We start from the raw sequence: 14,686 nt of genomic DNA, 5'->3' as shown, positions 1-14,686 counted from the left end.
CTACGCTAGCATCATTCCGTTACATGAGAAACTCAACTAGATTTAATTTATTGGCTCCAAGAGAGGTCAATGTCTTCTTGTGTGCGAAACAAAATATTCCCACCTGACCAATGAAACCTTGAACCATGGTGTATTTATTAGAATGCCACCATTTTAAATTCAAACTAAAGCTTCAATGTGTGCAATTCATCAGGGCTTGGTTTACCCTACAATCATTTTTTCTCTGTGCTTAAACGTGGTGGAATAGAAAGGGTTTCCATTAATACCCACTAACAACCCCAAATAAGAGTTTTTCAAGGATTCCAGCACAAAACCAAAAGCCCTGGTCTAGAGCACCCCTCAGATTTTATTCCCGGCTCCTTTTTTGGGACAGTGACCCACCTTTGCCTTCAACACGATGCTGCCTTCAGCCCCAGAAACCAAACTGCAACAGGTCATGTCCTTCTACTCTGGAGCCAAGTCCCACTGTGGTACCAGCTGGAGCCCTTTTCTTAAGTTTTTCAAGGTGGATTTCTCTTCCTGCAGAGGATAACTTCACATTTACAAAGTGCCACGAAGGCAACCCCCACCCCCCCCCACCCCACCCCCAACTTGCATTTGGGGTCCTCGGAATGCTTTTCTGAGCTTTCAATTCAGCTGTAACATTGATTTTGCGGTATGTTCTAAAATGCAGCAATAACACTTGGAGGAAAAATTAAATTAATCTCCCCCTTTCCCCTATATTTAAATTCATAAATATAAAAAATCTGACCTCATCAAAATGCTCCATCTCACCACCTGCTCCCCTGCTCGCCCCCACCGCCCTCCTCCTTGGCATCAAAACTAAACTTCGGGGAAACAAAGCGCAATATGCTTGTGCAAAATTCTTGTCCCGGACCTGCATTCTGCCATGTTGCTGAGCTGAGCATGGCCCTGGCTGCAGGACCAGGGTCCCCACTGAGCACTGATGTCCCCAGTGCCCTGTCCCTGCCTGGATGGGAATGTGCTGGGGCAGGCAGAGGGTGAGCACACAGGACGTGCCTCTGTCGTTCTGACCATTGCAGATGTACAAACCCACCAGGATTCCAGGTGCTTCTAAAGCAGGATTAAGACCCTTACCTAAGGACAGAGGCAGCTTCTTGCACCTCTTTACATTTCAGTCTTCAAACATAAAAATCGTCCCACTCACCTGATGTGATGATTTGGTACCTGCCACCGCTCGGAGTTTAGAAATAAGTGATTTTGATATTGAAAAAGCCACAATGATACTGTGCCAAGAACATTAAAAGGGCTTCAGCATCCATAAAGCGCTCTTCATTTCTAGAAATAAACATGAAAGCTTTGGTCTCGTAAACTGCACTGCTTTCTTTGGGCAAGACCTTGAAAGAGCAAACAGTGTGAGAAGAAAAGCAATTCCTTTCACATCCTCACATTTTGTTACGCAGTCCTGAAAGCTGAGAATGACAGGGGGGAAAGCAGACGCTGCCCCCTCCCTGTGAAACATTCACTAGACCCAGAATCCTCCAAATTAGACAAGAAAGAAAAGCTCTGTGTGAAAGAACAAACACGGGCACACCAGGGAGTTGGCCATGATGGGAACAGGAGGGGTGGCTCTGCTGGGAAGCAGGGACACGCGGGAGGATGTGATGCCAGCCATGGACCAGTGGGCAACGGGTCCTCAGAACTCGCGCAGCTCAAAGTGTTGCTCTGATTGTGTTTTATTCAGGATATGGCCTCATCCCTGCCTCCTCTGATCAGAGGAGAAGCTATCCGTTCTCAGCACCTGTATGGGGAAGTGAGAGGCAGGAGGGTTTAGTTTAAGACGTGTAAAGCGTGCGCTTCCCACCGAGCCTGCATTGCAGGCTGTTTGCAGAACAGCCTCAGGAGACCTAAAAAGCACTTGGGGTCAGCTGGGGGCACCCTGTGCCAGGGGAGGTTAGTAACGAAACCACCCACGACTCCAGCAGCAAAGCACGAGGATGCTCAGGTATGTCTCCAGGACAAGGACAAAAGATGATTGCAACAACAGAAACGGGACGTATGAGGAAAGAAGGCTGTAAATTGGTATGAGTTACCAAACCGGCTGCCTTAGTTACCCATCATGTTCTGGAGAACATCTGCTGCACACAGTCCTTGGGCTATGAGGTAAGAGGAGATGCTGGCAGCACTTGGGGGTGCTCACAGGTCAGTGCCAGGCAGGACAGCTATGAAAATCTGCATGTTGGTTGCTTCGAGCTCAAGATTGTTGATTGCTTCGAGCTCAAGATTAACGTGTTTTGAGCTTGCTCGCATCACCCACCAGCACTCTTTTGGGTCACTTGACTACTAAGCCATGCCACTGGTGGAAGGCAGGGCAGGTAGGCTCAGCCATCACTGGGATACAACAGCAGGATCAGTGGGAAGAGCACTACATCCAACTCCTGGCTGCTGGCTACAGGGAGACTGAAAATAGTCTGTGAAACTGAACAGCTGGAGGGACATCTTGGAAACCTCTTGAGCACACTTGGAATGGAGAAGCCAAGCCTGGCATGACTTTTCCCTGCTGACATGGGGCTGATTCCCAAAAGTGTGAAATCACCTTCCCGCACGCCTGTCTGCATGGTGGCATCATGCTTTCCTACGCAAGAAGACTTCTTCTTCCCTTCAATACCTTCCCGAATTGCCACAGCTCCTACAGCACCCAGTGCCCACCCCGACAGTCACCTTCAAGTGACCCCCAAACAGTGTTTCCATGGGGCAGGGTGCCAGGCGTGGGGGTGGAGTGGGGCCAGGTGGCATGGGCTGGGAGCTGTGGGCTGCTCCGCTGGGATGCTGGTGCCTGGTGCTTGTCATCCAACATAGCGGACAAAGAGAGAGAATTTGTATCAAAACTTTATTTATTAAACGAAAAAATGCACCATTGGAATAACATTTCTATAAAAAATGAATATGAGACTGTTCTACAGTGCATTACAAAACCCCCTTTTCTTCATGTAATAGTATACAAGATTGTGTGTAGAAACAGTCATTTATTTTTAAACTGTAAGCAAGTTTCCTTTCTCATAGAACAAGATTTACACTTAAATATTGCAGTCACTATCCTAATTTGGTTAACAATGCTAAAGTCTGACAATTTAAAGAAAGGGTTTATAGGCTCAAAATGCCATCTTTAGGCCTTTCGTAACAACAAGATTTTTTTTTTTTTTCCCAACTAAGGCTAGTTAAAGCTGTAGTATAACCCATTTCTATCAGATAAACATATCACTAGTATGCTAAAGAATTTTTGAATTACCTTGCTAAGCCCATTAAATGGCATTCACCAGTGCCAGGACGTTGAATCTGCAGGCTGGAGCCAGTGCTCCACCACAGCTGCGGGGCATACGCGGTGCTGGCGATGCCCGGTGGCACCATCCTGCTGCCTGACCTTCCCAATCCTCACGCCTGGGACAGGTAAGGCAGGGCCAGAGCCCAGCACGCAGGGACATGGGCACACTGCAGCTTTAACAGCCTGCTCTAGGTTTCCAGCCAGGTATCCCTTGTATCATAAATTATCCAAAAGAAAACACTCTAAATAATAAATTAAATATTACTTATAAAAAGTACACCCCTCCCCCCTCCCCCCTCCCCCCATCCGCCCTATCCCCAATGTGGCAGCGATTCACAAACGGTGTGAATCGCCAGGAGTATTTTACAAGAATAAAAACAGCATCGGTCCTTCTCCTACCGCCGTCACTTCCGCGTGCGCGGAACAACACGCACAGTGAGGCACGCCGGCTCGTGCCGCTCACCACGCGGGGGCTGGCCATGCCCAGAATGAGGGTGCCTTCAATGCCTTTTGCTGAGTGAGAACGTTTCAAAAAAATAAAAAAGGTCACAGAGCCTCTGAGAACCCAGTTCGACACCAGACAGGACACTGAGCAGCTAATGGGGACGTGGGGAAATGAAGCCAACAGGAAAAACAATTTCTGCTCACCTATGAAGCCAGGAGGATTATGATTTTTTTTTTTTTTTTTTTTTTTAACAACAACCTTCTTCCATCCAGCTTCCAGGTATCCATCTCAGAAATGAGGCCGGGGGATTGCAGATTTGCCTCCTGCTCGAGCGCCTGCCTCACTGACACCTCCTTAGGGATGAGGAGCACCTCGGGAACGCTGCCAGCTCCCACCCCGCCAGCATCTGCGCCTGCTCCTACCACTGGTGTTGCTGCCCCTTCATAGCAGCACGTGACAGCGCCTGCGCCTGGGTTTGCAGGATCCAGCGTTAGGTGCTGGCGAGGGGGCCGTGCCGGGAAAGGACCCTTGGGGAGCTACAGCAGGAACTACCCCATCAGCTCTGACTGCAGGAGAAAACATCAGATGCTTCCCGAGCGCTGGAAGGACCCGGGGATGATCCCCCTGAACTCACTCCCACCCTTCTGCGTGCCAACCAGCACTGTTGCTGGGCTGCCTGGTGTCTTCTGGTCTGCATGGGTTGTTTGGGCAGAAGATGTCAGAGCAAGTGAGCACACACTGCAAATGTGCTCAGAAGAAGAGAAATGTTTGGAAAACTCATCTGGTCTTTCCAAATGTCAAGGAGGGACTCGGGCCAGACAAGCAGCGGCCCTACCTCAGCCAGTTTCTAAAGGAGCTGGCTCTGGGAAGGGGTTGGTGAAAAGATGCTCCTATAAAAAATTAAAGGCAAAGCTACAGAAAGAAGATGCTCAAGGAGTGCTGATGGCAAGAATCTTACTGCAGCATCCAAGCCGCGCAGGAGCCTCGTGGCTGAGACTTCCCTCGCTACCAGTGCAAACTTGCCAGAGCATACTGGGATGTGCATCACCGTGGGGAGAACAAGGACCAACTTCCGCAGCATTTGCAAACCTCTTGGGAAATGGGTGGGCAAATCCTGCCGGGAGCTATGTGACTATCAGAGAATCATCAAATGGTTTGGGTGGGAACGGATCTTAAAGGCCATCTAGTCCCACCCCCTGCCATGGGTAGGGACATCTTCAACTAGCCCAGGTGGCTCCAAGCCCCATCCAACCTGGCCTTGGATGCTTCCAGGGACGTATCTCTGTGCTTCTCCAAATTCTGGCTGACTTTTATTTGGGAATTCCCAGTGCCTAAACATGAGGGTGCACAAACCAGCCAGACCAGTATAGGGGATGTGCTGGTCCTCACCCCCTGAGAAGTGACACCACAAACCCCACGGCAAAATTTTGGCAGTATCAATGTCCAGCCCTAAACCATGCCGTAATTAAGATCACATGCAAGAACAACAAGCAGATTATCCTCTCCCTTCCAAAAAGTAAAAAGGTTCTCAAACTGACTGAACCTTTTCCCCAGAAGTGAACAGCTGAGCAGTCCACAAAGACGCTCAGCCTTTTGAACTGTTTTTAGGCTTTGGAGGAAAAAAATTAAACGCAAAGCAAAAAGAAAAAAAAATATACCTTTTTTTTGGCCAAGCTCACTGCAAATAAATAGAGCATCAGCAACACAAAATGTGGAAGCACTATGCTAAAACATTCCAGTTTTGCTAGTTAAGGTCAAATTTCCAAAGAAATGCCTGCTTACTCATTAATTAGGTATTGTACTAAAATTGTCCTCAAATGGAGGTGGGGAACATCTCCAAGGCTCCTTAGGACAACCTGCCCAAATTCAGAGTCACATGGCTCAGGGGAGCTGAAGGCTACAGCACTTTTTTGGCTGTCTGAAGGAAATTTGAAAAAAACGAAAAAAAATATAAAAATGCCGAGCTGGGTTTTCAGCGGAAAAGATCTGTGCGTTTTCTGTTTGCCGGAGGTTTTTTTGGTTACAAATCTTTCAGAACTGGAAAGCCCAGCCTTGTGTGCAAACAAGATTGCCTCACTCTTGAGAAATTTTTCATTAAAATCTTAGTAAATTGAATAACAAGGCATTTTTAAAGGAGCATTTTCACAAACACACTAGAGTTCCTAATGAAGCATTTGAATTCCTCCTTGACATCTGATTTCCTTTCCAGCACAGGGCCGTAGAAAATAATCTGAATTATTACTTCTGTTGCAGTGCCATTTTACTCAAAATATTTTATTCGGAGATTCACATATAATTACCCACCTAATAAAAGGAGCTATTAGGTTGTAAAGATCCTATCCTTTCCATGCTCTTTTAAAATTATGACCCACTCAAGCTTGAAATCAAAGGCAGAGCTGAATGGAATAATTCATCTGAAACTCTCTTATTGGGTTTTGCAGCCTCCTAACTGATAAATATGCAAATTAACTCCCTTTTGGTGATTCAGCTGCATAAACAGAGATTAATGCTGAATGCAGCTGAAAATTTAGCAATAAAATGTATGCACACAAAATTTAGTCAATTCAGCCAGTTATCGTTGTCAATAAACACGGTAATGCACAGCTAAAGCACTGGGACAAGGAGAGGGAATCCCTAAAGATGGTTCCTGGTGTCCTGCTGCTCTCCGCTCTGAGCGCTGCTGATCTCAACCAGGAAACACGACGCTTGCAGAAAAGCCCTCCTAATTAATTTATTGGTTATTAATCGGCCTCCATGGTTCTTCCCCCATGCTCATGTCCTGCCCGCGGGAAGCACCCAGCGCCTGCCACCCGTTGGCCTTCCCCACCCTCTGCCCATCAGCATTCCCGGCGGGCGGGTGCTGGGGCGGGAGCCAGCCCGGGGGACGCCGGGGGAAAATCCAGCTCCATCTTCCTCCGCTCTGGCCCCAGTAGCATTCCCCAATGTCACCGCAGGGCGGTCTGGCACCAAGGCCACCCAGACGTGTTTTACTACAGGCTTAAGCATGTAATGACTGCATGCCAGAGAAGATTGCATATTATGCCCTCTTTTTTTTGCATGTACACTGGCTGGCTGGCAGCAGGCCACCAATAGAGACTTTCTTTTTTTTCTTCATAAAACATGAACTACTGGAGGATTTACAAACACTTGCTAAAACGGCTGAATTCGACAGCAACTCGCTCATCCCCACCATTCATGCGAGTTGACTGACAGAGATGATAAAAGAAATTAGTAATTTGTCTTTTCATTTTGTGCTGTTGGGAAAACCTTCAGATTTTTGGCGTGGTGGTGTGATTATTTGCTATGGGTGTTTTGGTAGTCAGTAATTATGTATTTAAAAAAACAAACAAACAACAACTAAACCAACCTAAACGAGTGACCTACGACACTGTCTCATTAATGGCATGGGCTATGTTTAAAATAGACTTGCATGAGGTAAGACTAGACCTATACAAAGAGCTACAAACCTCTACGGAGTAAAACATGAGTTAGTCATGACAACTTGAGCTCTATGAAGACTAGTGGATCAAAAGGAGCAATCCAGTGGCATCACCTACGACTCCGCAGTGACGACAACACCCACTTTGCCACACTTTCATCACTTGAGATGCCAGATCTACGGTTCCGTAACATTTCCATGATTATTCATTAATTCCTTTTTTTCTTATTTTTATCATTCCTTTCAGGACTTTGCAGGAATCTTCGTGGTGCTGAAGGAGTGGTACTGGGAACAAGATGATTTTATGGGGTGGTGTATGTGGGTGGTATGTGTGAAATCCTGGTATGCTGCAATGCTCCGGGATAATTATCGCTTTATCAAGGGCTGTTAGAAGGCTGAGCCTGTGATAGCGTTGAGTTGCTTCATTAGCCCCTCCAAACTGGCCATCTGTTCACTCAGATCATCCTGCTCATAAACCTGGGAGCAAACACAAACACACACAGATAAGCGGGTGGTGGGATGGGAACCAAACCCAACTGCACAGGGACCCCATCCCCACACCGTCCTCAGGGACCTGGAGCCTTCAGGGATGGGCTGATGCTCCCAAAGGGGATAGCAAAGCCTCTCTGGGCTCAGCACCCTGAAAACCAGGGGTGACCCTGCCAGAGTGATAGGAAATATTAGTGACCCCTCCCTGAGCCGCCATTTCCCCAGCTCCCTCCCTTGCACTGCATGCACCCATGCTTGGGGCGACAATATAGATATTTTTTAGCACCCAACAGAGACATCAAACGTTCATCTAAACATGTCCTCTGCCAGGGCAGGCTTGGCCGGCAATTACCCCAACTTCTCAGCCCTTGCTGGTGGTGGGAAATTGCCACCATCACCTTTAGAGGGAGCAGAGAACTGGGAACAGTTTTCAGAAGTGCCTAACTGGGCTGGAGGAAAGTTATCCTTTGGGTATGGGTAGCTGAGAATCTGCAGCAAAACCTACAGGTACCAGCACTGCCCCTATTCTTGACGATCACTGACCCCCAAAATTTCCAAGGCAAGAGCAAGAGGAGTGATCCACTGCTTTCAGACACTGAGACAAACCTCGGATGGTTTTACATACATATATATATATATATATATATATATATATATACCCCCCCAGTTAGTTGTATATGTGGGCTTTATCCAGTAAAAGATCTGACATTTCTGTATAAGCCCTGCAGTCCCTGAGGTGGGATGGAGCAGGCAGCTTAGAAAAGTACCTGTGGAGTCAAGCTCAAAAAAAGAAAAAAATCCCCACATTTTAGCTTTTCTCCTCAAATTCTGACCACCTGATGAGCTTGTTGCCTGCACTGTTATTGCCTGTAACTGCCCTCATGCTTGTGGAGCTTGAGCAGCGTCTCTCCCGAGAGCTAAATCGTGCTGCTGTGGTGACAGAAGATGCTGAGAGCTGAAATTGCACTTTGCGTTACCAAATGGCCTGTGTGAAATTACTCCTTATGCCAGCAATTTCACCACAGAGGGCATTTCCTTCCCGTTCCCATTCCAGTAGGAGATTCCATGGCTCTTACATCATCCCATGTCCCCTTTTCCCAGCAAAATGCGAGAATCCTGCTGCGACTCTACGCAGAACTATATTTTTATGCCGTTGATAAGGACAGGCAGGAATCAAACGCTGTTGTCCTGCATTAATCAGGCCACACACCCAAACCCTCCAGACCTACATCTAAACCAAATCTTTTGTCTTTCCCTTTAGCTAGGTTGAAAATGTAAAAGGATTCACTAACAAAACATTGGACAAATCGCTGCTATAGCGTCTAGCAAAAAATTCTGCTGTGCAAGCAGATGAAAAGAGGTGATACACAATGTGATTTTAATGTATTTCTTTTTTTCCCCTCGTTCTATTTCTTTTCCACTATTTCATCTTCTGGACCACATGAGACCTTTCTCTAACAGTCTTAATAGGAGTTAAAAGACTGTTCTAATTTTACCACCTTTTCAGTTTCACTTATCTACTTCTTCAATGTTATTCTTCTTACCATTATCTGGTATTACTATAGACTCTTTTTTCCTGCCAAAATTATTTTCTTCCCTTATCACACTTCTCACCCCCTCCTTCTCATCCCCCGCTATCTCAGGGCGCTCAAGAGAGGCGGTGTGAGCTGTCCCATGGATAATATTCACACAGAACTGAAGCACTCGCTTCTCCCACGTATCACGGCTGCCAAAGTCTATTAAAGCCACTCGCAAAGTTTTACCGGCTGCCCGAACTCGTTACTGGCTTTCTAAGAGCCTTCAGCTGCAGCGTAATACCCGAGGCAAGGAGGGACAGACCGTTGTCCCAAAATTAATCTGTAGATTGGGGCTCAGAGGCTCTAACAGGATGGTGAGGAGCCTCGCGAGCTCGGGGCGCCGGTTCTTACGTTGGCAGAGTCCTCCGTCGTCTTGTGGCCTTCTTCTGCCACCTCTGGGGCCGTGGGCACCGAGACGGGCAGCAGGGGTGACCTGGCCTTCCCTGCCAAGCCAAGGGACGCCGTCTTCACCTGAGCCTTGGGGTGGTTAGGCCCTGGAAAAAAAATAAAAGTCATACTGAGAACCTGTAGGAAGGACAAAAAGGGATGGCAGCGAAATGGGGGGTGGGGTGGGTGAAATGCAGCTGGTTCAATCACGACTGTTTGTGGTTTCGGTCGTAACCGTACAGCCTCCTTCCCCGGCAGGCTTCCCGGTAATTCTTCCCGGAGGAGCATCAGAACCGACACAAATGCCTTCTAAAAACTTTTCCATTAGATTCCAAACCCTGCCGGTCCGAACCCCACTGCTGCACCCAGCAGAGCTCTGAGGCAGCACGTTTGCGATTGCTGTCGACGTTACTTTCTGACAACATCTGTTCTTCTGCAGCAGCACAAGTATTCACATGGAAACTTCCATTTTCCTGGGAATAATGCCTGGAATAATACCTACAAACCTTGCACTCCAGGAAGAAAACCTGGGCTTGGTGGTCCCTGCCAGGCAGGGCACTGCCAACTCCGTGTGGTGTTTGAGGGAGACAGTGAGAGTGAAGAGCATGGAGTGGTGGCCGGGTTGGGGGAACGGCAGCTATTTCTGTGGTCCTCCACTATTTTTGCTCCTTTCTGTGGTTCTCCCCTAGTGTTTTACTTTTTTTTTTTTTTAACTCCCTCAAGATGAGAGCAGCCCTCCAGGTGGGTCACTGAACAAGCTAAGATAAAAATTGTATTTCAACTTTGTCCAAAAAAATAAGAATAAAAATTAGTTCTTTCTGACTTTTTACCCCAGCTCGGAAGGAAGGAAAAAAAATATAAAAATATATCTATTTTTTTGACTGAAAGGGATCTCCCTTCTTAAGAGCTCTGCCAAAGCCCCTCCTGCCCGCCCCACGGAGCCGCAGGACTGCCTGAGCTGCCCTTTAAAGATGCATCAACCCAGAGGTCTCAGCTCTCTCCTAGAGGAAATTAACAATTCTTTCTCTCTCTCAATAGTTTCAAACATCAAAGAATAAAACCTTTGTCCTGGGCAATACGCCTCTGCACGGCACAAGCTCTAGGCAAGACGCTGCAGGAGACGTGAGAGCCATCAGTGGAAACAGAGGCACACAAGGCAAAGAGTTGGGGTACGCAGGGATAGTTTTAAAATCAGCGTTGCCTGATAAAGCCAACCTGAGATCGAGTATCTCATGCATTATAGATTCAAGGCCAAAAAAGAGGATGGCAGCTCCCAGCTTGCTCGCTGCCAGCATAACCCTGCTGCCCTGAAGCTACGGCTCAGACATCGCTGCGCTCCCAGCGTGAGGCCGAACGCATCGCAGCCAGTGCCTTTGGCTCTTCTCTCAGCCACCTAGGTCCCCCAAATCTATTTTTCCGACTTCCCCTCTATGGACATTAAACCACTTTGACGCCTACTTGTGCCCTCAGGCCAGTTTCACCTCTGTCTCTTTAGATGTGCTGATACTCGCCGGGCAGGACGCTGCCAGATCCCCCCCCGCACCCCCACCAGGGAACAGCGGATCCCCTTTGGCACAGCAGATCCCCACAAGGGATCACTGTAAGTCTCACAGCGCAGGTTTCCTCTCCCATGGGACTTGGGCACAATTTTTATTCTGTTCATTTGACTCCTGTTGACATCCAGGAGATGAATCATAAATAAAGAACCTTTTTTCTATATATAGCCTCCATTATGACCTTCAGCAAGCCCTGTGATTTTTTGTTGTTACGAAAATGTGTACCATAATAATGACAATTAACAACAGCCATTGGTTTAGTAGCTGATCATGGTTACTAGACCTATTAAAAGGCATCAGTAAGTCAAGTCGGCTATTGGCCATGGCATCAGAATTGGACCAGAAAGAGAAAAACAGGGTCTTGAGCCACTCCAGCCATAAACCGTGCCCAGAGGAAGGGCTGTCCCAGGGACCAGCCACAGGACAGGTTTGTACGAGGATGCCCACAGCTCTGGAGCTGAGACACTGGAACCAGGAGCCTGGGAGATGTCTCAATCCACCCGAGACAGACACCAACACCAACACCCACCTCTCAGAACAGCCACACACACACGCACACACACACACCCCCACCGGTTTCCACGCAAAACCAAAACATCTATTCAGGAATCTGTTTTCCCCACCCATTTGTTTTCCCCAGAGCATCACAGAGCAGCCTGGGGCGGAAGGGACCTCACCAGATCATCTGGCCCGCCCTGTTGTGGCAAAGGGAGGCAAGACGGGACTATCTAACACCTCGCCCGATCCCTTCATCACAAGGCGCCCACCTGGTTGCCTCTCTTTTCTTACAGACCATTTACCACATCATGAAAGCAAGGCTCCGGAGCCTGCAGTAGCGCTGCCTGAACGGTAATGCCAGTGTGGGAAGATGGGCAGCCGCTGCCGTGGCTCTCGCCCCCCAGATCCCCCCAGATCCCTGCAGCCACCACAGCCCTCCGCACCCCCATGGCTCCAGCCAGCAGCCAAAAGCCATTGGTTAATTTTCCCCTGTTTCAAAGAATCGTGCTCACAGTTTTAATGAGTTGAAGGCAGAGGAAAACGCAATGGAAAACCAGAGGAAAAGCCATTTGCCAGCAGCACGTTCGTTAACAGTGAGTCCCAGTAAAGAGCTGCGAGATGGAGGCAGAGACCTGCAGATAACTCCCATTTAGCTGAAGCTATGAACCTGTGAAAGCTCAATAGAAGCTAGAAGAGATCCCCACAAAGATACTCTTGCTCTTCCAGCCCCCGTTTAATAGCTATAAGACTTCTTAATTAACCAGCCTTCAGACTTTCCTGTATCTCAGGGTAAAAGCAGCCGATACAGCTATCCCCAGAGACTCCATCTTCTAAGTGCCGCACATTCAAATGAGTTGTGTTTTTTTTTTTTTTTTTAAAAAAAAGGGACTGTTTGCCACTTCCATTTCTTACCAAATAAAGCTTATTTCCAAAGAAGCATGTGGGGAGAAGACGCGCACACCGACACTCCCCGTATGCACCCCACAGTTGCACATGGAGAAATGAAACAGCCCGATTTGGAAAATTCAAGAGCAGAAGGACAGTACCATCACAGGCAAACCAACTCTGAGCTGCCTGGTATACAGGCTGTACCCCCTCAACAATTTTTTCCGCCCCACCCAGGTCTTTGAAAACACCTGCAGTGCTCAGCAAAGAAGAAAAGGGCAGCTATGGCCCCTGCAGCTGGCAGCTGTGCTGCTACTTCTGTTCCTGCAGCGCTTGCGTGCCCTGCTGAAAAGGAATTTATTCAATTCCCATTAGAGGGAATCTCGATTGCATCCTGGGACATCGCCATGATGTGAAAAATAAAGGAGAAGGTACAGCCACCATGGCATTCATGCTGTTTATTGGGTAGATAATGGACCCAAATAGGCTTTTTTTTTTATACAAGTGACTTTGCATTGTGACTTGCTTGATTTTCATGGGCTGGTGGGGAAGTAAATATCTGATGTGGTGGTGAGGAGCTCACGTGGAATGCAGCGTATGTTGCTATTGTAATCCTCTAATTCCCGTGGTAAAAATCATGTTTCTTGTATGCAACTCATCAATTGTAGTAATTGGACTTGAAGACCCACTCTTCTGCACAAAGACAGATGTTCCCTCCTGGATATTGTTAATGAGAAGCCATAATGATGATTAGTAAGTTTGGTTTGTGCATCATTTTTGCCCTTTAGCTCACAAAAGCAACAGGCAAGTCATAATGCTCATAACTGATATGAAGCTGAGCAAACCCTCCTTGTGCCTATTGCAAGGTCTTCAGTGAACGCTTTGCAGCGAGGACTGTCTTCACGGTGACGCCTGTAATACGTAATTAGTCCAACAGTTGAGCCCTCTTCCCCCAAAGGACATTAAAAAGACCAAGCAAGCCTCTCAAAGAGAATTCTGGAAGCAGAAGGTTGTAAGTAAACTAATTTATGCAAATGAGCAGCTAATTACATTAAAATCGCTTTGGTTTCTAATGTTCTCCAACTCCGCGGGAGCCTCCCAAATGAAAAAAAGAGGAAACCTTGGAAGTGGTGCTGCAAGAGGCAGACAACAATACCGATACTCAGGTGTAACTCTGAGCAGCCCCAGCACAGATTTACCATTTAAAAGTTTCATTTTCTCCGTGGGGTTATTAAACATTTCAATGGCTCATTAGTCAGATAATATATGGCTACGAGGTGCAAATTGCAGCTACCGCCGCCTCTCCCAGGCTGCCGCTGAACTCACTGCACTACCATCCTCGGTATTCCGGGAGCACTGCACATCACCACGGTCCTGCACCCAGCCAAAAAGAAGCCATTTCCTAAATCCATATGCATTTGCACATATCTATACATTATCATGATGGACAGTGAAGAAAACGAACAGAGCCTTCGCGTCCATCCTCTTGATAAAGATGCTTTGGGTGAGCTCCTTGGCATTACGTTATTTTGAGCTGAGTCAAGTGGGACACGAGGTGATGTCCTCAGCCAGGGGAGAACAACTCGTTTCAGGGAGAGGGCTTGGGGCTCCTGCTCTTCGCCTGGCAGGGTTTCCACAGCCCAGTCCCCAGCTGCGGGAAACTCCGACAGCAGCAGAAGATGCTGTGTTCACGCGCAATGGATGTGGGGTTTGTATCCAGCCTCATGACCAACAATCCTTATGTGCTTCACGTGTCACAGGCGTTCTGGATGATGATGCAAAATGGTGACGTGGAAAAAAGGAGTTAAGAGCGGAGAAAAGAGAGATGGATGCAAAACCCGAAAGGAGCTAGTTTAGGGACAAAAGGCAAGAAGCCAGGCTGGATGGAGGATGCTGGAGTAGAAGACGGCTAGCAGCAGAGTTCCTCAAGGTCTGCATCTAGGACCAACTCTGAATATTCTGATAGGTAAAACAGCTGTACGATTACAAAATCCATTACTCGCAAAAGCCTGGCAATCGCTGGAGCTGGAGCAACATGAAGAGAACTGTAGGGACCTTTCTGCCTATCTGCTGCTCACGCACTTCCAGATTTTCAAAGCAAGAAGGCTGGACGATGTCTCCCATCCC

At 47.7% G+C, this 14,686-nt stretch overlaps 1 protein-coding gene across 1 annotated transcript in view; it reads right to left on the bottom strand.

The window, feature by feature from the left end:
- Positions 1-3,612: 3,612 nt before the first annotated feature.
- Positions 3,613-14,686, bottom strand: part of DCC (DCC netrin 1 receptor) — a 554,206-nt gene continuing 543,132 nt past the window's right edge. Inside the window, exons 28-29 of the mRNA XM_056325745.1 lie at positions 9,585-9,727; positions 3,613-7,644 (exon numbers count right to left, since the gene is read on the bottom strand). Of these exons, the coding sequence (XP_056181720.1) occupies positions 7,555-7,644; positions 9,585-9,727 (233 nt within the window). The 3' untranslated portion in view covers positions 3,613-7,554. The remainder of the gene's footprint in view (positions 7,645-9,584; positions 9,728-14,686) is intronic.

This window comes from Falco biarmicus, chromosome Z (genome assembly GCF_023638135.1).
Source record: "Falco biarmicus isolate bFalBia1 chromosome Z, bFalBia1.pri, whole genome shotgun sequence".
NCBI lineage: Eukaryota > Metazoa > Chordata > Aves > Falconiformes > Falconidae > Falco > Falco biarmicus.
The sequence above is the reverse complement of the archived record's forward strand: the minus strand, read 5'-3'. Positions and strand labels throughout refer to the sequence as shown.